This window comes from Sus scrofa, chromosome 5 (assembly GCF_054392235.1).
Source record: "Sus scrofa isolate SSC_HxYL_T2T_F1_AM1 chromosome 5, Sscrofa_HxYL_maternal_Yorkshire_Landrace_v2.0, whole genome shotgun sequence".
In the NCBI taxonomy this organism is placed as follows: domain Eukaryota; kingdom Metazoa; phylum Chordata; class Mammalia; order Artiodactyla; family Suidae; genus Sus; species Sus scrofa.
Window position 1 is genome coordinate 7962752 of NC_139387.1, and position 23059 is coordinate 7985810.

General features: G+C 48.1%; 1 protein-coding gene across 13 annotated transcripts in view; it reads right to left on the reverse strand.

Moving 5' to 3' along the window:
* The window catches only part of SGSM3 (small G protein signaling modulator 3), a 41670-nt gene that overhangs the window by 4682 nt on the left and 13929 nt on the right, over positions 1–23059 (reverse strand). For 10 of the 13 annotated variants that reach the window (XM_084955197.1, XM_013988188.3, XM_084955199.1 and 7 more), the window contains 7 exons: positions 4831–4948; positions 4258–4343; positions 3773–3839; positions 1483–1673; positions 1301–1408; positions 675–818; positions 207–402 (listed from right to left, as the gene is read on the reverse strand). In XM_084955197.1, coding sequence (XP_084811323.1) covers positions 207–402; positions 675–818; positions 1301–1408; positions 1483–1673; positions 3773–3839; positions 4258–4343; positions 4831–4837 — 799 coding nt within the window. In that variant the 5' untranslated portion in view covers positions 4838–4948. Of the gene's footprint in view, positions 1–206; positions 403–674; positions 819–1300; positions 1409–1482; positions 1706–1877; positions 2022–3772; positions 3840–4230; positions 4344–4830; positions 4949–23059 lie in introns of those variants that run through there. The other 3 variants (XM_084955207.1, XM_084955209.1, XM_084955208.1) reach the window with 2 other exon arrangements.

Here is a 23059-nt window from a genome sequence, read left to right on the forward strand (position 1 = left end):
GCCATCAGAGCCCCAGAGAACAAGAGCACAAGGAAGGCGGCGGGGCTGCGTGCACGGCGGGGCCGTCGTCAGATGAGCTCCCTCCCTCCTCCTAAGTGAGCCATTGGCCCCGTCCTCGGCTGGGTCCTGAGGTCTCGGACCTGCAGCACCCGAGGCAGAGCTCAGGACCCCTGGACCCCAGAGAAGAGGTGGGGTCGGGCCGTTACCGATGTCATGCTCCTGCAGCAGCTTGTCCAAGCGAGGCAGGTACTGGACGATGAGGTGGCGCAGGACCCGCTGGTCTGTCTGGACACCCAGCAGGGTGGTGCTGAAGTAGGAGGCAGGGAGCAGGTCCTCGATGATGGCACACATCATCCAGAAGGCGTCTTCCTCCTCCAGGAACAGCAGGAGGCAGGCAGCCACCTGGCCAGGGCAGGGCGAGAAGGGGCCTCTACCCAGGCCTCCAGACACACTGAAGAGGCACCCCCTCCGCAGTGGCCAAATGGAGTGAGGCCGCCTCTGGGGGTCACGGCAAGCCCGCGCCCACCTCAGGCTTGGAACCACAGGATCTGGCATCCCCTTCCCTCCTTGGGGCCCCCCACCCCTCCTCCCGTCCTCCTGCCCCAATGGGAGGTGGGGGCCGCCCAGGTTCAGGGAGAACACCCCAGCACGCCCCCCTTCCCGGCTGCGCTCACCATGCCGGTGCCCTGGCAGTAGCCGATCTCCGGGTAGAGCCAGGCCAGCGCTCGGAGCACCCTGCGCAGGCGCGGGACCCCGACGCTGCTCTCGCTGGCGAAGCAGGCGTTGCTGGGCATGGTGCGGAGCAGGTCCTTCTCGATCTGTCGGCAGCCCGCCCACACCAAGAGCCCGTGAGCCTCCACACCCCGACACCGAGACCCCCTGTGTGGGGCAAACCTCGGGCTGGCTTCCCTCCCAGGAGTCGGGGGTGGGGGGGGTGCCTCAGGCTCCGGGTCCGAGTTAGCCTCCCCGCTTTAGCCCGTGTGCCGCTGGTTTCCCCAGGTTCCCAGAGGAGGATGCGGGGTGGGGGTGGGGGTGGGGGGTGTAATAAAAATCAAATCCCAGATTCCCGGGCCGTGGAATGAGACTCTCTGGAACGAGGCCTCGAGGTCTGTATTTAAAATCTCCAGGGGGCCCTCGTGCACTAGGTTTGGTGGCCTTTTTGACACCTCCCCCGCCCCCGCCACAGAGGACCCAGAGGCCCTTTGGGGGCGAAAGGACCGCCCAGGCCAGGGAGAGGCCCCGCGGGCATCCCTAAGCCGCCAGCAGCCCAGGCCGAGCGCCGCCCCGCCCCCGGGCTCACCTGCTTGGCAGCCATGGTGTCGTCGTTGGAGCTGTTCTTCACGAGCTCGCGGTAGGTCAGCTCGGAGCTCCGCTTCTTCTGCAGGGCCCCCGAGAGCCGCATCCACAGCTGAGGGGAGGGGCGAGCGCGGCCCTCAGCCCTCGGCCCCGGCCCCACGCCCGCGCCGCCCCCCGCGGCCTCACCTGCGGCCTCATGCTGTGGGGGACGCCGGCCAGCACCAGGGCGCGGAGCTTCTCGGAGCGGGGCAGGGAGACGGCAATCTTGTCCCAGGTGAGGTCGCCCACGTCGTGGTTGTGCGTGAACTCGAGGTGGGCCTGCCAGCGCAGCCTCTGCGGGGGGTCGTCCAGCAGCCGGCCCGGCCGGGGGTCGCCGTCTGCAGGGAGGACGGGGCAGAGAGCCCCTCCACTGTCTGTGCTCTGGGTCCCCAGACCAGGTCTCGCCCCGAACCCAGAGCCACCTTTCCGGTCGCTCCCCGTGGCTCCAGCCGCCTCCCTTGGGCATCCTGAGGAGCCGCCCGAGCGCTTCACCTTCCCCCCAGCTGCCCAGACAGACCCCTACGCTCAGCCCCTCGCCTCACCAGGGGCTCAGGCCCAAACCAGGGAAGGCCCGGCTCCTCCTGCTGCCTGGATCCTGCTGGCTTCCTCTTCAGAGCACAGGCAGAACCTCGGCTCTCACCCTCCGACTTCGGCCCTGGTCCAAGCCACCAGAGCACCAGCCTTCTGACAGCAGCCCTAGAGGCTACACTCAGACCCCCTGCTCCCTGCACCCGACTCCTCCCCACAAGTCCACTCCCACCCCAGGGCCTTTGCAGCTGTCATGCCCTCCCCCCAGGCCCCAGTCTCTGGCCAAAGGTCTCCTCCTTCACCAGCCTACACACAACCCACCTCCCTTCCTCTCCCAGCCTGGAATTTTCTCAGAGCTCTTCTTGTTCCCAGCATCTGTGTGCCTCTACTGCCTGCTTTGGTTTGAGGCACTGGGGATGCAGAGCGGAAAGTGGCCCCCCGCCGTCCCTGGATGCACTGCCCCCAGAGAGCCGCGTCCTTCCGCATCCACAGCCTCAGCCCGGGCCTCGGCCTTCTACGACTGCACCTTCGGTGATCCAGTCACAGTAAAGCACACGAAGTTCAAGTTTACACTTTGTGGAGAATCAATAAACAAACGTCTAAACACTGTTCCCATCAAGATACAGAGTATCTCCACCATACTAGAAAGTTCCCTATGTTTTTCCCAGGCCCAGCTTTTTTTTTTTTTTTTTAATTTTTTTTTTTTTGTCTTTTTGCTATTTCTTGGGCTGCTCCCTCAGCATATGGAGGTTCCCAGGCTAGGGGCCGAATCGGAGCCGTAGCCACCAGCCTACGCCAGAGCCACAGCAATGCCGGATCCGAGCTGCCTCTGCAACCTACACCACAGCTCACGGCAACGCCGGAGCATTAACCCACTGAGCAAGGGCAGGGACCGAACCCACAACCTCATGGTTCCTAGTCGGATTCATTAACCACTGCGCCATGACAGGAACTCCAGGCCCAGCTTTTAACTTCCAAACATCTGCCTGTAAACCAGGGAACAAGGAAGATGGTTGGAGCCAGCAACATGAGTGACCTGAGGATGACTGGGTTCAGTCAACATCTTCTGGTTGGTGACAGGCTCATCCTGGTCCCTCGGGGACCAATAGGTGTCTTTGTAGCTGAAAACAATGGGAATGGCCTGGGGGCCCACTTACAGAAGAATGGTTTAAAAACATGATGACAAATCCATTATAATGGGATAATATGCAGCCATTGAAAAATATGCTTTAAAGTGGTCTTAGCTGACAGTAAAAAAATAACCTTAAGAGCTGTAAGAGCAATATGTAAACAAGTATATGCCATCTTAGTCATGAAAAGTACACAAAGCCAGGAGAGGAATACACTGAAATGTCAGCAGTCATCTTCAGGTTGCAGGATGAGGGGATATTTTAATTTTTTGAATTACCTACAATGAACATTATTGCTTTTATTATCATATGAGTATCAGTAAGATTAATCTTAAAAAACAACAAACCAAAAACAGGAGTTCTCCTTGTGGCTCAGTGGTAATGAACCCAGCTAGTATCCAAGAGGATGTATGTGGCTTCGATCCCTGGACTCGCTCAGTGGGTTGAGGATCCTGTGTTGCTGTGAGCTGCAGTGTAGGTTGCAGAAGCGGCTTGGATCTGGTGTTGCTATGGCTGTGGTGTAGGCCAGTGGCTACAGCTCTGATTCAACCCCTAGCCTGCAAATTTCCATATGCCATGGGTGCGGCCCTAAAAAGCAAAAAAACCCACAAAAAAAAAAAAACAGAGGACTCCATATACTTCTAACAGCACCACCATCAAATGTGACTCTGTCCTGGATTCTGGAATATCTGGGTGACACATTCAGAGCCGGAGGTCACAGCAGTGTGATCAATCTCTGGAGCTGACCCAGGAAGATGACCCAGGAGGGGCTCACTCACCTTCCTTGTCCATGCGGAAACCGAACTCATCATAGCAGATGCCTGGCTGCTCCACTGCCTCTTCCTTCTAGACCCAGGAGTAGGAAGAGTCAGCCTGGGAGCACCCACACTGCTGCCTGCTAAAACACCACCCAGCCTCACCACGCAGACCAAAGGGTACCCTTCTCCAAAGCCCCTGTGGTCATCAACCAGCTATAGGGGCCACAACCCTCTCAAATTCTCCTCAGAGCTCAAAGATGACAAGATGAAGGCAAGAAACATGTTGATGCATCTGTGTCCCCGTAATACTGAAGGCAGAGTGCCACACTTTTTCTCCAACCTAATGCCTGGTTCCCAGAGGACCTGGAGCTAAGAGGCATCTCTGATGTGACCTCCGATCCCGTGTGAATTTGGGGAGCCGCCCCTCCCAGGAAGCCTGCAGTGGGTCCCCTGCTGCCACAGCTTGGGAGCAGAGCTACCGGTGCCTGGCTGGCTAACTGCTGTACCTGTGTGTACTTGGCCAGGATCTCCTGGGGCCACATGCTGGGAGTCAGGGCTGAGAATGGGCCACTGGCAGAAGGTATGTGGCTTCCTAAAACCGAGGAGGACCAGGAACAGGAGGTGAAGAAAATGCAGGGCGCTCAGAGGGAAAATTCGAGTTGGGACATCCCCACTCCCACCCTCTCTCCCCCACCTCACCCGCCAGAGTGCCAGCATTAAAGGGGTGGACCATTTAGAGTGGGAGCGGGGAGAAACCCAGAAACATGCAACATTTTGGAGGAAGGAAAAGAAAACGAGCCATGTGTTACAGGACATAACCAAACTGCATCTCCTTGCTCCCCCTCCACCTCTGGGGGGGCAGGCTGGAAGGAGAGGACAGGGACTCAGGAAAACCAAGAGGAGCGCTGCAGTAACTCCCAGACGCGCATCAGAAGACCCTCCTCCCTCCACCCCTTACCTGGATGGCCCACATGACCCGCAAAGGTCCGTGGAAGGCAAGCCTGCTTTCCCTCCCAGTGGCTGTGTCCTCTGGATGAGAGTCCCCTGCCCCACTTCCCAGTCAGGCCCCTGCCACCCACCTGACATGGTGAAGAGGCAGGGCAAGCCTCCTGCAGATGGAGACTTGGGAGTTCTCCTATCCTGAGATCTTACAGCTGGAAGGCTCCTCAAGCTTCATCTGGTCCAGGAACATGTGCCCTGGTGGGAAAGCAAAGGGGGACGTCATCCAGTGCAGCCCCTCTCCTGGGGTCCTGCCCACCCCGACTCTGATTTGCTGGCCCAGAGGCAGTGGGAAGGTGAGTCCTGGCCACTGTCTGACAAGGAAGGTAGATCACACTTGAAGGAAAAAGCCTCCGATTCTGAACATTCCATCCAGGAGAAGACACACTTTGAAGGAGCTACAAAACTGTTGTTCTCAACAGCTCTGGGACCCTACAAGTGTCAGCTAGTTCCCATGCTATTAAGAAAAGAATCGGGAGTACAGACAGACCTCCTGATCCTCTATGCTCAGGCAAACGTTTATTAAAAAAGAAAACAAAAACCAGCCACCACCAAAACCTCTGTGAGTAGGTTCCCCCGAGCCACAACCTCTGAGGGATCATTTATTTTTTGGCCACACTTGAGGCACGCATTCCCGGGCCAGGAATCAAACCTGAGCCACAGCAGTAACCAGAACCACAGCAGTGACAACGCCAGATCCTTGACCTGCTGAGCCACAAAGGAACTCCAAGGGATCATTTAGACAGAACACATCCTGGCTTCTGAGTCACTACCCCCACTCACCTGACACTGACACTGCCATGTCATCCACCAGCCTGCTCGGCCACACTCTGCAGGATGCTCACCTGCAGCTGGGAAACCAGGAGACTGCAATCTAGCTAAATCTCTCCCGTCACTGTTTAAACCCCTGCCTGCCTCCCTCTTAAAAAAATGACTCAACAATAAGACAAACAGCCCAATTTAAAAATGGCCCAAAGACTTGAACAGACATTTCTCCAAAGAACAGAAGTGAAAGGCCAGTGTGCAGGTAAAAAGATGCTCAACGCCACTAGTCATTGGGGAGAGGTCCATCAAAACCACAGTGAGACAATGAGACACCACTTCACAGCCACAGGGATGGCTGTACTCAGAAAGACAACAATTAGCCAGTGAGGATGTGGAGAAATTGGAACTCTCCTACTCTGCTGGTGGGAATGTAAAATGGTGCAGCTGCTGCGCAAAAGAGTCTGGCAGTTCCTCAAAAGGTAAAACACGGAGTTACCGTATGACCCAGAAATTCACTCCTAGTAATTTCCCCAGGAGAATTACAGCAAGTGCCCACAGAAAATCTCGAACATGGACGTTCGCAGCAGAATTATTCACTATAGCCAAAAAGTAGAAAGAGTCCTTATGTCCAAGAACCGGTGAGTGGACATATGAAATGTACAGAGTATCCATACAATGGAATGTTGGTCAGCTGCAGAAAGAAATGAAGTGCTGCTAATGCTATAACATAGGTGAGCCCTAAAGTCATGCTCCGTAAAAGAAGCCAGCCACAAGAGGATGAATCTGAATGAGTCTATTTAAATGAAATGTCCAGAAGAGGCAAATCTATAGGCACAGAAAGTAGATTAGCAACTGCCAAGGGCGGGAGGAGGTGGGGAGGCAGAGTGACTATTAATGGACACGGGGTTTCTGTTTGCAGAGATGAAAAATGATCTGGAATTGGACAGAGGTGAAGGATGCACGACAGCATGAAATACGAAATCACTGAATCTTACATTTTAAAAAGAGTGAGCTTTGTAGCATATGTATTATACCTCAATTTAAAAAAATAAGAAGAGGCCATCAACTGAGGCCTCGACACTAGGAGTTTCCTCTAACTTCCCGTTTCTAACCTGCTCCTACTAGAAAGCCTATTATCACCCCCTTAAGCTTCAACAGAAATGCAGTTTTGGGGGTAGCTTTCTCAGCCTTTTCCTGAATATGAAGCTTCTCACTTCTAAGTGACATGAAAGGCTTTGACTCCAAGAGATAAATGGAAAGTAACAATAGAGATGTGGCTGAAATATTTTAGGACAAGTTGCCTCCTAGGTTTCGGAATCATGTTCACCTAGGTTGGACCCCCTCTGCCGTTTCTCAGGTCGGGGTCTCAGAGGGAACAGCTGCTGACCTGGGCCACGGCGGCCCCTCCTCCTCTCCGTGCTGCCTGCCACAGACTTCTGCTCTGAAAAGTCTGGGTAAACGAGACGGGTCGGGTGAGTGAGAAAGAAACAGGAAATCAAACAACCACTTCGAGGGCACTGTGAGAAAACAGCACCCTATGGCTCTTCACTCCAGCACTTACTGAAAAATGGGCACATGAAAAAAAATCCCAGTTCTCTTTAAAGGCACACTTGAGGAGTTCCCGCTGTGGTGCAACGGTATTGGTGGAGTCTTGGGAGAGCTGGGATGCCGGTTCGTTCCCCAGCCAAGCACAGCGGGTTAAGGATCGGATGTTGCCACAGCTTCAGCTTAAGTGAAAACTGTGGCTCAGATCTGATCCCTGGCCCGGGAGCTCCACATGCCATGGGGTGGCCAAAAATGGAAGGAAAAAAAAGACACTTGCAAATCTGGGGCCAAGACAGTCATCTTGCAGGTCCTAAGGGCAGCTCAGCTGGGTCACCAACCTCTATTCCCGCCCCAGACACATTCTGACGGGACGACTTTCGGGCTAAATGCCCATCATGGAGGTTTTGGTGCCCGAGTGGGAGGGCGTAGTCCTGCTTCCAGACAAGCTCTGCTGAGAAATGGATGGCAGAACCCGCTTCCCTAATGAGCCAGCCTTCCTAGGCTTGTCTGTGCTGCGTGAGGAAAACCGAATGCCTTCCTTCGGCATAAGAGGTAGGTGGGGCCTGGTTTGAACCAGAATTCGGTGCTGGACAGAGCATTATGTGAGTTTTACATGAAAGGGATTGAAGTTCTTAAAATCATGTCATCATTCAATCCCCACAGCACACTCTGAAGCAGACTGTTCCTCACACACGAGAAAACAAACCTAAGTTTCCCAAATGCACCCCGATAACCATGCCCCCAACACCACCGTGCTCCCCACACCCGGCAAGATGTTGCCACACGGCCCCCAGCTCGACGGTGCCAGGAAATAACCCCGCGCTCGGCCATGCCCCCCACTGGCCTGGGGCCCTGGGAGGGCATACCGCTGTGGCGCCATCCTGGGAGGGGGCAACTCCAGGGCCACCCCCTGCACCACCTTCGTGGTGCCCAAGGTTAAAGCGAAGACCTCTCCGAGCGGACAGATGCGGATTCAATCCCAGCTCTGCCGTGCCTGTCCACGGCCCCTCTCTGAATCACAGGTTTCTCCCCACAGGATGAAATAACGCCTCACAGGGGTTCCAAGGTGGAAATGAGGGCAGAAGCAGCCCAGCAGGGACTCGGCAAGGACTCGGGGAGCACCAGGCAAGTAGCAGGAGTCCTCATAACTTCCAGCAGGCTAGTTAACACCTGGGCCTTCTACACGGACGTTACTAAAGGCTGATTTCCATCCCTCACCACCTATAGAAATGACAGCTTCAAGTGGTACAGCAGAACACGTGCCAGTTGAGATCACCTGAAAGATTCCTCCTCGGGGAGGTAGGGATGTGGGTGTTTCCTCCAGAAGGGCAAAGAAAGGGTGAAGGAAGCAGGTGCTGCCTGTAGTGGAAGAAAGGAGCTGTGTCTGGCTCTGGAGGACTGAGGGGCTGGGAAGACAATTCCCAGTTGGCAGCAACCTGTCCTGACCCTGCCTTGCCTCCCGCACATTCATTCACTCAACAGTTACTGAGCACAGCCACGAGCCACACAAGGCTCTAGGGGGTTTCTCAGTGAAAAACAGAAGTCCCAGCCATTATACTGCAGGAGAATCAATGATCCTAAAAATTGTGGAATTCCCTTGTGGTTCAGCAGGTTAAGGATCCAACATTGTCACTGCAGCAGCTGGGTTTGCTGCTGAGGCATGGGTTTGATCCCTGGCCCTGAAAACTTCCATAGGGCATGGGAGTGGCCAAAAATAAAAATAAACAGAGAGCTGTGTCAGATGGTGATAACTCCAAAGGAGGGTAAAGGCATAGCGAGCACCAGAAAAGAGGGGCCACAGAGCTAACGCGGTCAGGAAAAGCTCTTTGAGGATAAGGTGACGTCCAAGCAAAGACCCAAACAAGAGGAAGAGAGAGAGCAAGTGCTGTGGCTCCTGAGAACAGGGATCCAGGTGGCAAGAGCAGGTGGAGGAGGGCTGGGGAGGGGAGGAGGAAACACTGGGGGTGCGGCGGGGTCTCGGAGGGCCTTACAGTGTGATCTAGAGCCAGACCTCAGCCTCCGCGGGCTGGACATTACAGGAGAGTTCTGAGCAGAGGCGAAGCTGAATCTGACTTAGCATTTAAAAGTGCTCGCTGGCTGCAGTGCAAAAGAAGACTGCAGAGCCGGGAGGTGGTGACGCTGTAGGAATGATGTTGGCTTTGCTACTGTGGGAACAGTGAGAGACTGTCAGAGTCTGGATATCTTTTCAAAAATCTCTGCAATTATATATACATATGCTGTTTCTCTCACCCACGGCCCCTGAGTTCCCAATAGGAGCCGGATGTGATACTGCTCTTCTGGGCAGGCAGGTTTTTCCTGCCTCTAGTCGCTATGGAAACCTGCCTGAAAAGCAGCCATCTGGAAGCTGGCTGCTGCAGCCACGTCACTGGTGGCCCTGCTGTTGTCACAGAGTATTGAGTGGTAAAAACTTTTCGAAAACAGGGAGAAATACACTGGAGGCAGATTAAAAGACCCTATTAAGCATGAAGTGTAATTTTTAGAAATTTCTTCTATAGAGTTCCCTGGTGGCCCAGCAATTAAGGGTCAGGCCTTGTCATTGCTGCTTAGGTCACTGCTGTGGCACAGGTTCGATCCCTGGCCTGGGAAATTCTGGATGCAAAGTTGCAATATTTTTTTTCTTCTGTTTCAAAGTTGCTTGCACCAATACTAATAACAACTAGCTCTGAGATTTAAAAACAAACACAAAAACACAGGCAACTCATGAATTACCTATAAATTGGTACATTCCCTCAGGAATGGAATATCCATAAATATTTCATACCCTTTGATCCTGTAACTATTCTCCTGGAAACTCATTTAAGGAAGTAATTCAAGAGGGAGTTCCCGTCGTGGCGCAGTGGTTAACGAATCCGACTAGGAACCATGAGGTTGCGGGTTCGGTCCCTGCCCTTGCTCAGTGGGTTAACGATCCGGCGTTGCCGTGAGCTGTGGTGTAGGTTGCAGACGCGGCTCGGATCCCGCGTTGCTGTGGCTCTGGTGTAGGCTGGTGGCTACAGCTCCGATTCAACCCCTAGCCTGGGAACCTCCATATGCCGCGGGAGCGGCCCAAGAAATAGCAAAAAGACAAAAAAGGAAATAATTCAAGAGAAACAAAAAGGTATATGTATGAAAAGGTCTACCTCAGCCTTAGCTACATGACAAAAACATGAGAACAATTTATATGTCACACACTGGGGGAATGAAACAAATCTGCATATACTGACCAGTATCTATATGTAATCATTTCATATTCCAGTTACGGACTTCGCATCTGGCCAAGGTGGAGTCAGAGTTACAGGGACTGGATTTACCTTAACCTCAACAACTAAAAAGCAGATACATGAAACGGCGGTTTTCAAATGCTGGATGACAAGCAGCCAGGAGAGTGAAGGCCGAGAGGTAGAACACAACTGAGGTGAGAACCCTGTGACCCCTGCTACTGCCTGGAGAGGCTGCACCCAAGAATGGGCACAGGCAGGAGGGCGGAGGAGCTGAGAGTTAGAGGCAGCCAAAACTGAATTTGTAGAGTAGGGAACTGGAGACAAGACTTGTACAGAGAGCTCCAGAAATCTGCAAAGAGCACCCCCAAATCTTTGCGTGAATACTGGGAAGAGCACATGTGTGCAGAAGCCACCCAAGGTTGGGAAGAGAACCACCTGCAAGGAACAGAAGGAATAATACCTGAAGTTCATGCTCCTGAGTCACGGTAATGTATTTTCCTTTTTAGAAATTGTGCCTAAATTTTGTTAAGCACTTTTGCATCTGTGTTCATGAGCGATGTTTGTAGTTTTCTTTCCTAGGAATGCCTTTTTCTGGTGTTAGTGTCAGGATGGTTTCTGCTTCACAGAATGATCTGGGAAGTAGATCCTCCTCTTCCATTTTCAGGAAGAGTTTGTGTAGAAATTGGCATTATCTCCTCCTTAAACACTGAATAGAAATCACCAATGAAGTCTCCTGTGCCTGGAGTTTCCTCTGTGGAAAGGTTCCAACTACAATTTCTTTCTTTCTTTCTTTCTTTCTTTCTTTTTTTTTGGCTGAGCCCACGATATGCAGAAGTTTCCAGACCAGTGATTGAATCTGTGCTGCAGCAGTGATCCAAGCCATGGCACTGACAACGCCAGATCCTTAATCTGCTGAAACACCAGAGAACTCCATACAATTTCTTTAGTAGAGACAAGCCTATGTAGATTATCTTTTTCCTCTTAAATGAACTTTGGTAGTTTGTGTACTTTCAAGGAATCAATCTATTGCCCAAGTTGTCGAATTTACTGGTAAACTTGGTCCAAAGATGGAGTTCCCGTTGTGTGTGGTGCAGCGGAAATGAATCCAACGAGTAACCATGCGGTTGCCAGTTCAATCCCTGCCTCAGTGCGTTAAGGATCCAGCGTTGCCGTGAGCTGTGGTGTAGGCCGGCAGCTACAGCTCCGATTCAGCCCCTAGCCTGGGAACCTCCATATGCTGTGGGTGTGGCCCTAAAGAGCAAAAAAATAAAAAAAATAAATTTAGGAGTTCCTGTCATGGCGCAGTGGCTAACGAATCCGACTAGGAACCATGAGGTTGCGGGTTCGGTCCCTGCCCTTGCTCAGTGGGTTAACGATCCGGCATTGCCGTGAGCTGTGGTGTAAGCTGCAAACGCGGCTCGGATCCCGAGTTGCTGTGGCTCTGGCATAGGCCAGTGGCTGCAGCTCCAATCGACCCCTAGCCTGGGAACCTCCATATGCCGTGGGAGCGGCCCAAAGAAAGAGCAAAAAGACAAAAAAAAAAAAAAAAAAAAAAAAAAAAAAAAAAAAAAAATTTAGTCCAATGTATGCAGAAGAAAGAAAAGAATAAAGAAGATAACAGAAATCAAAAAATGTAAAACCTAAAGACAGAAAACAATGAAACCAAAATCTGTTCCTTTGAGATCAATAAAAATCAAAGTTCTGATTAGATTGAAGAGGAAAAGTGAAAAAGACATAGATTAACAATACGATCAGAAATGGAAGCAGATACACCACAGATCCTAAAGTATTAAAAGGATAAGGAGAGAATATTGCGAACGACTTTGCCCACAGGTTCTACAAGACCTAAAAACAGTATCATCATGACCAAGTGGGATTTATCTTGGGAATGCAGGACTTGTTCAGCATTTTAAAATTAGTGCAGAGGTCCCCTGGTAGCTCAGCAGGTTAAGGATCTGGCATTGTCACTGCTGTGTCTTGGGTCACTGCTTCAACCCTTGGCCCAGGGATTTCTGCATGTTGCAGGCGCAGCCAAAAAAATTAATCCATGTAATTCAGTACTCTGCTTAATTGAATTCAACAGGCTACGGAAAAACCATATGATTTTCTCAATAGATACAGTTAGAGCATCTGACAAAAGTCAACATCCATTCATGATAAAACCTCTCAGCAAGCTAGAAATATAGGAAACCTCCTTAACCTAATAAAGGGCATCTACAAAAATCCTACAGCTAACATCATACTTAATGATAGATAAATGACTGAATGCTTTCTCCCTAAGCTTGGGAACAAGGAAAGGATTCAACATAATTCCAGTTAAAATCCCAGTAGGATATCTTGGAGAAACTGACAATCTGACTCTGAAATTAAAACAGATAGGCAAAGGAATTAGAATACTCAAAACAACTTTGAAAAAGCAGAAAGTTAGAGGATTCACACCATCTGATTTCAATACCTAGTATAAAGCTACAGAACAGGGTGGCACTGGCAAAAGGAAAGACTTATAGATCAGCAGAACGGAACAGCTGATCCAGAAAGAGACCCATAGGTATGGTCAATTAAGGTCATGCATTGACTTGTGTCCCTGCAAAAAGATACATTGAAGTTCCAACCCTCAGAATGTGACCTTATTTGGAAACCGGGTCTTTGCTGATTTAACCAACTTAAGATGACATTATTAAGGTGAGCCCTAATCCATTAGGACTGGTGTTCTTATAAAAAGGGAAAATTTGCACACAGACATATTCAGAGAGAGGACATGAAGAGACAGAGACCACCACGGGAAGGAGAGATTGGAATTATGGTGTAACAAGCTGAGGACTTCCTGGGACCAGCAGGAGCTGAAAGAAGCAAGGGCAGAGCTTCCCTACAGGCTTCAGAGTGAACATGGCCTGGCTGATCTCTCGAGTTCAGATTTCTAGACTCCAAAACGGTGAGATACTATTACTGTTGTTCTAACTCACCCAGTTTGTGGTACTTTATTACGGCAGCCCTAGGAAAGTAATATAATTAATTTTCTTTCTTTCTTCTTTTTTTTTCTTTTTTCTTTTTAGGGCTGCACCCACGGCATATGGAGGTTCCCAGGCTAGGAGGCAAATCAGAGCTACAGCTGCCGGCCTACACGGCAGCTCAGGGCAACCCTGGATCCTTAACCCACTGAGCGAGGCCAGGGATCGAACCCGCAACCTCGAGGTTCCTAGTCCTCGTTTCCGCTGTGCCATGATGAGAACTCCCACAGTTAATCAAAAAAAAAAAAAAAAAAAAAAAAAAAAGTAATACAAAGGCAATTCGACAGAGAAAGGACAGTCTTTTTCAAAAAATGGTCCTAGAAACATCACTACAAAACTTACAAAGGAAAACAAATGTTTGTGACCTTGGTTAGGCAAAGATTTCTTAGATATTACACTAAAAGCATGACCTATAAAAGAAAAAAGAAAAAAAACTTAATTAAATTGGACTTTATCAGAAGCCACAGATGGTGGAAAACATGTTCAAATCACAATTTGATTAAGGACATGTATTCAGAATATAAAAATTTTTCAAAACTCAGTAAGCTGGGGAGGAGTTCCCATCGTGGCTCAGTAGAAATGAATCTGATTAGTATCCATGAGGACGCAGGTTCCATCCCTGGCCTCACTCAATGGGCACTGCTGTGAGCTCTGGTGTAGGTTGCAGATGTGGTTCGGATCTCATGTTGCTATGGCTGTGGCATAAGCCAGTGATTACAGCTCCAATTTGACCCCTAGGCTGGGAACCTCCATGTGCCTTGGTGAGGCCCTAAAAAAGACCAAAAACAAAACAAAACAAAACCTCAGTGAGCTAGAAACACAATCCAAATAAAAAAATAAAATGGGAGCTCTCGCTGTGACTCAGTGGGTTAGGTACCCAACATAGTCTCTGTGAGGATGTGGGCTCGATCCCTGGCCTCACACAGTGGGTTAAGGATCCAGCGTTGCCACAAGCTGCAGTGTAGGTCACAGATGTAGTTCAGATACCAGTGTTGCTGTAGCGTAGGCCCACAGCTGCAGCTCCAATTCGACCCTTAGCCCAGGAACTTCTATAAGCCCCAGGTGTGGCCTTAAATAAAAAATAAAATGGGCAAAAGATCTGCCTGAAAACATTACCAAAGAAGATATACAGATGACAAGCATACAGAAAGATATTTGACGTCACTGGTCATTAAGTAAATGCACATTAAAACCATGACGAGATATTAACACATACACACTAAACAGCTACAACTAAAAAACAAAACACCACCACCACCTGAAAAAATCAAGTGCCGATGAAGATTCAGAGTAACTAGAACGCACACACATTGCTGCTGGGAATGCAAATGGTACCGCAATTGAGGATGAGGGTTGGCAGTTTTTTATAAAGTTAGACATATACTTACCATACAACCCAGCAAACTCACGGCTAGTTATTTTTACCAAAGTGAAATTAAACTTTTTTTTTTTTTTTCTTTTCAGGGCTACACCCTCAGCATATGGAGGTTCCCAGGCTATGGGTCAAATCGGAGCTAAAGCAGCTGGCCTACACACAGCCACAGCAATGTGGGATCTGAGATGCGTCTGCAACCCACACCACAGCTCACGACAACGCTAGATCCTTTACCCACTGCTGAGTGAGGCCAGGGATCGAAGAGGCGACCTTCCTAGTTGGATTAGTGCCACAATGGGAACTTCTGAAAACTTCTGCTTACACAAAAACCTATATGTATGGAGCTTTATCCATGATTGCGAAAATCTGAAAACAACTCAAATGTCCTAACTGGTGAATGGATAAAGAATTGGGGTACATTCATATAATTGACTACTATTCAAGGAAAAACAAGTCTACTGACACACAGAGATGAACTTCAAATGCATTTTGCTAAAGGAAAGAAGTGAAATTAAAAAGGTTATATACTGTGCAATGCTCTTTATATATACACATATATATATATAAATGACATTTCCAGAATGTCATATATACATGACATTCTGGAAAAGGCAAAACTACAGTACAAAAAGCAGACAGGTGGTTTCTATCAGATTGGAGCAGTGGGAAGAGTTGATCACACAGTGATATGGGGTAGTTTTGGGGGGTGATAGACTGGCTCTAGCCTGCTTGCGTTGGTAATTACATTAACTATGTGTATTTGTCAGCACTTACACAACTGCATACTAAAAGCGGTGAATTTTATATAAATTACACCTTAACATAAAAGAAGAATAGAATTATCTCAGTGAAAGAAGCCAGATTTTTTTTTTCTTTTTTTGCTTTTTAGAGCCACTTTGTTAACTGCTGAGCCACGAAGGGAACTCCTGAAAGAAGCCAGATTTAAGATCATAACAAGAATTCCAATTATGAGGACTAAATAAATATGCAAACTTTATAACATTGAGTGAAAATATCCTATTACAATACAGCACGAACACTCAGAAATGTACAGGAGTTCCCATCGTAGCTCAGTGGAAACTGACTAGTATCCATAAGGATGTAGGTACGATCCCTGGCCTCGCTCAGTGGGTTAAGGATCCAGGGAAAGAATCACTGAAGCAGTATTTGAGTTGAAACCTCAAGGACAAGAAGCCAGCCTTACAAAGATGGGAGTAGAGTCATGGGCAGACAGCACGGCAAGTCCACAGACTCTAAGGTGGGGAAGACCTTGAAGGAACAGAAAGAAGCCCAGTAACTGAAACACGATGGACAAGGCAGACAATGGTAGGAGGAAACGGAAGAGGCAGAGGCACCCAGATCGCCAGGGGACGACAGGCCACAGTGAAGGATTTCGATTTTAAGGACAATGGGCATCCACAGAGGGTCCTAAACATGGCAGTGGGATGAACTAATAACGTTTTTTTAAAAAAAATCACTCTGGAGTTCCCGTCGTGGTGCAGTGGTTAACGAATCCGACTAGGAACCATGAGGTTGCGGGTTCGGTCCCTGCCCTTGCTCAGTGGGTTAACGATCCGGCGTTGCCGTGAGCTGTGGTGTAGGTCGCAGACACGGCTTGGATCTGGTGTTGCTGTGGCTCTGGTGTAGGCTGGCAGCAACAGCTTCGATTAGACCCCTAGCCCGGAACCTCCACATGCCGAGGGTGCGGCCCTCAAGGGACAAAAGACCAGAAAAAAAAAAAAAAGAATAAGAAATTCAAGAAACATTTAAACAGGTGACAGGATACACAAGTTTACATCCTTAAAGAGATGTAAAAACTAAAGAGATAAGTCTGGGAGTCTTTCAACAAATAGCTGTTTTCTGAACAACTGCTATGCACCAGACACTGTTTCACATGCAAGCAACACAATAATAAAACAAGACAAAGTTCTTGCTCTTGTGATCCTGCAGTTTCCTCATCTGTAAAACGAGGATGACAAATGATAAAACGTTAATACTGATCACAATACACGGCACACAGTATGCGCTTAATAAAGCCAGCTACTAAAATTAGTGACAGAAAACAGACAATAAATAAATAAATAATTTCAGAGTAATAATACATGCTATGAAGAAAATAACAGAATAGGTGACAGGTGACAGGTAGGGGCAGGAGGGCTATTTTTTTTCTTTCTTAGCCACCCCTCAGCATATGGAGTTCCCAGACCAGGGATCAGATCTGAGCTGCAGTTGCAACCTAAGCCACAGCTGCAGCATCACTGGATCCTTAAGCCTCTGTGCCAGGCCTGGGATTGAACCTGCATCCCAGCACTCCCAAGATGCCACCAATTCCGTTGTGCCACAGTGGGAACTCCAGGAGGGCTATTTTTTTATGATTTTTATTTTTTCCCTCATAGTTGATCTAAGGTGTTCTGTCAAGGGGAGGTCTATTTTTGATAGGTGTTCAGGGACGGCCTCTTTGAGGAGATGGCATTTCAGCTAATGTCACAATGAACAGTCCAGCTCTGCAAAGACCTAAAAGGGAAGCTCAAACAAGGAAATGGGAGTTCCCACTGTGGCTTGGCATGTTAAGAACCTGACTTAGTCTCCGTGAGGATATGTGTTCGATCCCTAGCCTCCCTCAGCAGGTTCAGGTTGCCACAGGCTGTGGTGTAGGCTGCAGATGTGGCACGGATCCACTGTTCCTGTGGCATAGGCTTGCAGCCCCAATTCTACCCCTGGCCTGGGAACTTCCATATGCTGCAGGTGCAGGTATAAAAATAAAAATTAAAAAAAAAAAAAAAAAACCTCAAGGAAATGGCTCATGCAAGGGCCTTAAAGAACAAAAGACTGGGAGTTCCCGTCGTGGCGCAGTGGATAGAATCCGACTAGGAACCATGAGGTTGCGGGTTCGGTCCCTGCCCTTGCTCAGTGGGTTAACGATCCGGCGTTGCCGTGAGCTGTGGTGTAGGTTGCAGACGAGGCTCAGATCTTGAGTTGCTGTGGCTCTGGCGTAGGCCGGCGGCTACAGCTCCAATTGGACCCCTAGCCTGGGAACCTCCATATGCCATGGGAGCGGCCCAAGAAATACCAAAAAAAAAAACCTAAAAAAATAAAAAAATTTAAAAAAAAGAACAAAAGATTTATTATACTGGAGGATAAAGAAAATGTCTCTGAGATATAGCAATGAGGGGAAAGTAACAGACATCACGGAGAGGCAGGAGAAACTGGATTATGCAGGGCCTTCTACCCATAGCAAAGCCTCTGGATTTTATTTTATTTTATTTTATTTTATTTATTTATTTATTTATTTATTTTGTCTTTTTGCCATTTCTAGGGCCACTCCCGCGGCATATGGAGATTCCCAGACTAGGGGTCGAATCAGAGCTGTAGCCGCCGGCCTCCGCCAGAGCCACAGCAACTCGGGATCCGAGCCTCGTCTGCAACCTACACCACAGCTCACGGCAACGCCGGATCGTTAACCCACTGAGCAAGGGCAGGGACCGAACCCGCAACCTCATGGTTCCTAGTCGGATTCGTTAACCACTGCGCCACGACAGGAACTCCTGGATTTTATTTTATTATTATTTTTTGGCCATGTTCACGGCATGTGGAAGTTTCCAGGCCAGGGGTCCCATGTCACTGTTGTGGCATGGGTTTGATCCCTGGCCTGGAAACTTCCATATGCTTCAGGTGCGGCCAAAAAACAAATACTCAGAATAGGCAAATTCACAGAGACAGAAAGCAGATTAGTGGTCGCCAGGGGCTGAAAGGAGAGGGGAAAAAAGAGAATTACTACTAGTGGGTTTGGGGTTTCTTTTAGGGGTGATGAAAATCTTCTGGAATTAGACAGTGGTGATGGTTGCACAATAGAATATACTGAAACTTCTGAATTGTATACTTTAAAAGGGTGACTTTTATGGTACATGAATTATATCTCAATTTTTAAAATTACAGTTTAAGTGCAGAACACTGAGGAATAAAAAAATGTCTTCAAGAGTTCCCGTTGTGGCTCAGAGAGTTAAGAACCTGGTAAGTACCCATGAGGATGCAGGTTTGATCCCTGGTCTCGCTCATTGGGTAAGGATCTGGGGTTGTCGAAAGCAGTGGCCTAGGTCAGATCTGTCATTGCTGTGACTATGGCCTAGGCCTCAGGTGCAGCTCTGATTCAACCCCTACCCTGGGAGCTTCTATATGCCGTAGGTAAGACCCTAAAAAGAACAAAGGAAAAAAAAAAGAACGTGTCTTGAGTTGTCTGAGGTCCGCAAAGAAGCCTGAACTTGCAGCAGCTACGCAGCTTTTCTGTACCTCGCCCTCCTCTTCCTCTCACAGAGCCACTTCTTACCACCTCAAATATCCATCTACACCAGGATTTACTGTTTGTACAAAATCAAAGAAAGCAAAAGTGAAAAAATAGGTGTAAACTATTAGAGATGGCTTATCCATAACTGTGAAAGGATCTTTTCTCTCTCATTTATAACTAACACTTTACTAACACTGCTCAGCATGAATCTGACATCTTAGCAATTGTAAAGTCAGGAACTCCCTAAGCTGCTAAAAGGTAGTCTGTCATTTTTCAAGTCACTATAACAAGATTCCCCCTAATAGTCTAAGTAATCACTAGAAAGAGAACTGACATTTTGAAACCACGTTTCCAGGACAAATTTTTTTTTTTTGGTGTTTTGTTTTTTTTAAAGCTAAACAAAATCCCCAGGTGTCTGACTTCACAGGAGGCTGCAGTTGCTTTCTACTACATTTCCTCAAAGCAAAAGCCACGAAAAAACATTTAAAGGAAAAAAAAAAGAGAGATGTTTACAAATCAGGACACCAGAAAAGTACATCAATTTGCAAGACAGGCTTGGGGGGGAGGGGCGCGAATGCTATCTCCAAATTTCCTTTTACAGAAATGCCTTACTTGGTCCCCAGTCACACCCAAACTGGGTCAGGTAGGACACAGGCTGTCAGGGCCCGAGGCTCAGGAGGGCTTCTTCCCAGCACTCCTGGGCACTTTGCACAGGACCGTTCTTTTCTACTGAGAACACAAACGACAGACTTAAGTGGTAGCAGGACAAATGGTGAGCTACAGGACAGAAAAAAATCTCTGCGGCATAAACACAGTCACGGGGTTTATGACAGGAATTGGAAGTCCAGGACTCCTTATTTTTGTTTTTTTTGGCCTCCCTACGGCATATGGAGTTCCTGGGCCAGAGATCAGATCCGAGTCACAGCTGCAGCCTACACTGCAGGTGTGGCAATACTGGATGTTTAACCCACTGTGCTGGGCCAGTGATCGAGAGATGCTGCCAATCCCACTGCACCACGGCAGGAACCCCTCCTGAGTTGTTTTGTTTTTTTTTTTCTTTCTTCTGGCTGTACCTATGGCATACAGAAGTTCCCCGGCCAGGGACTGAATACAAGCCACAGCTGTGACCTACACCACAGCTGCAGCAATGCCAGATCCTTAACTCACTGAGCTGGGCTGGGGATCGAACTGGCACCACCAGAGACAAGCTGGATCATTAACCCACTGCACCACAGCAGGAACACCTGAGTTTTGTAATTACACTAACACAACAACATTAACGGAAATCAAAATTTCTAAAAATTCTGTCACAAGTTTGCCACCCCAATAAATCACATTTTCTTCTTTCCTATGCTCTCTTTTGGCTTTTCTATATGTACGTCCACAGTTCTTATATTTTGGAATTTAAAATATTTTCTCTCTACTGAAGACTATTAGCAGTAATTATGCAACCTTTATAACCATATGTTCTATAATTTACTAATGTGGTCAACATTAAAGCACCTACAGCAATTTTTGCAATAAAAACTGTGTGGTGAGGAACTTGCCTTTTGAAGATTTTTTACATGAAGTTATTAACACATCTGTCTTGCTAGGAAGAGGATTTGGAGTTTAAAAATCTGACTTTTCATAGTGGCAGCTTTGTAAATAGAAATATATTAATATAAGAATAGATTAATAACAAGTTATTGATATTAGAGTTTAATGGGATGCCACTTGAAGCATGGTAATTAACCTAAAACCCCTAAAGTGAACCTAAAATTTTATAATTATAGCACAGTGGAAAATTACTATTTTAATAGTTGGCTCTAGAATGCTTTCCAGAGGGGAGGTGGTTTATCTATGTTTAGGAAAATATTCTGATAAGCTCCTTAAAGGTGGAAGGCAAACCTTGAAGCCACAGATTAGAAAAAAGAGAGACATGTCAATTGTCTAGCAAAGAAAATTAATGGAAATCTGGAGGAAGATACGGGTGACATGGACTACAGAGGGGAGGGAGGTGGCGTCCAAAGCTAGGTGACGAGCTGCATCCTTCAGAACAGAGTGACTCATGAGACAGCAATACGCTGTGTCTGGGAGTGGGGAGGCCTTGGGGGTGGGCCGAATGCCCCTTAGGAAAAGTACAATCTAGGAGTTCCCACAGTGGCGCAGGGGTATAGGTTCGATCCCCAACACAGTGCAGTGGGTTAAAGGATCCGGCGTTGCTGCAGCTGCAGCTCAGATTCATTCGCTGGTGCAGGAACTTCCATAGGCGGCCATTAAAAAAAAAAAAGGACAAGGAGTTCCCATCATGGCTCAGTGCTTAACAAATCCGACTAGGAACCATGAGGTTGCGGGTTGGATCCCTGGCCTTGCTCAGTGGGTTAAGGATCCAGCATTGTGGTGAGCTGTGGTGTAGGTCGCAGGTGAGGCTCGGATCCGGCATTGCTGTGGCTCTGGCCTAGGCCAGCGGCTACAGCTCCAATTAGACCCCTAGCCTGGGAACCTCCATATGCCTCAGGAGCAGCCCTAGAAATGGCAAAAAGACAAAAAAAAAAAAAAAAAAAAAAGAAAAGACAAGAGTTCCCACTGTGGCTCAGCGGAAACCAATCTAATAAACATAAGGATGCAGGTTTGATCCCTGGCCTTGCTCAGTGGGTTGGGATTGTGTAGGTGGCAGATGCGGCTCGGATCTGGCGTTGCTGTGGCTTTGGCATGGGCTGGTGGCTACAGCTCTAATTCCACCCCTAGCCTGGGAACTTCCATATGCTGAGGGCATGGCCCAAAACAGACCAAAAAAAAAAAAAAACAACCCAATTTAGGAGTTCCCTGGTGGTGTAGTGAGTTAAGGAGCCAGTATTGTCACTGCTGTGGCACAGGTTCAATCCCTGATCCTGGAATTTCCGCATGCTGTGGGCACAACCAAAAAAAATTTTTTTTAATTAGTAATAACAACAACAAAAAAAACAATTTAAGTTACTATGTTGTTGCCAAGTAAAATGCCTTTGGCATCCATACCTTCAGGAAAACCTGCTATACTCATAAGAGCCTTGAGTGTGGTTTGAGGGAAAAAAATCAAAGACAGGTAGGAAAGAAGAGATAATTCCTACTTTATGGGTTATTATGAGGATTAAAGGAGTTAAAGTTGAAAAATCTGCTGTGTAGCACTGGGAAACTATGTCTAGTCACTTATGATGGAGCATGATAATATGAGAAAAAAGAATCTATACATGTATGTTTAACTGGGTCACCATGCTGTACAGTAGGAAAAAAATTGTACTGGGGAAATAAAAAAATTTTTTAAATTAAAAAAAAAGAAAAATCTAGGGGAGGGTGTTGACCTTCTCACATAATATGGGATATGTGACTTATGTCCATTTTATTGAAATTTCAAGATAAGCGATTTAGACTGATTATGTAATGCAAGTTTTATTAGCTTATTTCCTTATTTATGCATATAAAATAACTATTTTTTATTTTTTGTCTTTAACTAGGGCTGCACTCGAGGTATATGGAGGTTCCCAGGCTAGGGGTCCAGTTGGAGCTATAGCTGCCAGCCTATGCCAGAGCCACAGCAACTCGGGATCTGAGCCCCAACTGCGACCTACACCACAGCTCGACACAACGCCAGATCCTTGACCCACTGAGTGAGGCCAGGGATCGAACCCGCAACCTTGTGGTTCCTAGCCATGACAGGAACTCCATAACTACTTTTTTAAAATACAAGCTTCACTTCAGCAATACCATGGAATTTAGTTCCCTGATTTTACAAAGTTGTTCCCTCTTTTTTTTTTTTGCTTTTTTAGGGCCACACCCACAGCATATGGAAGCTCCCAGGCTAGGGGTCCAATCAGAGCTATAGCTGCTGGCCTATGCCACAGCAATACAGGATCCAAGCCGTGTCTGTAACCTACACTGCAGCTCATGGCAACATTGGATCCTTAACCCCCTGAGCGAGGCCAGGGATGGAACCCCCATCTTCATGGATCCTAGTCGGGTTTGTGACTGCTAAGCCACAACGGGAACGCCCTCCCTCTCTCTTAAATGATCTCTAGCAGTGGTTCTCAAATTGCAGAGTGTATCGAAATCACCGGGGGGGGGGGGTGTCCTTAAATTCCAGGCAGCTGAGGCCCA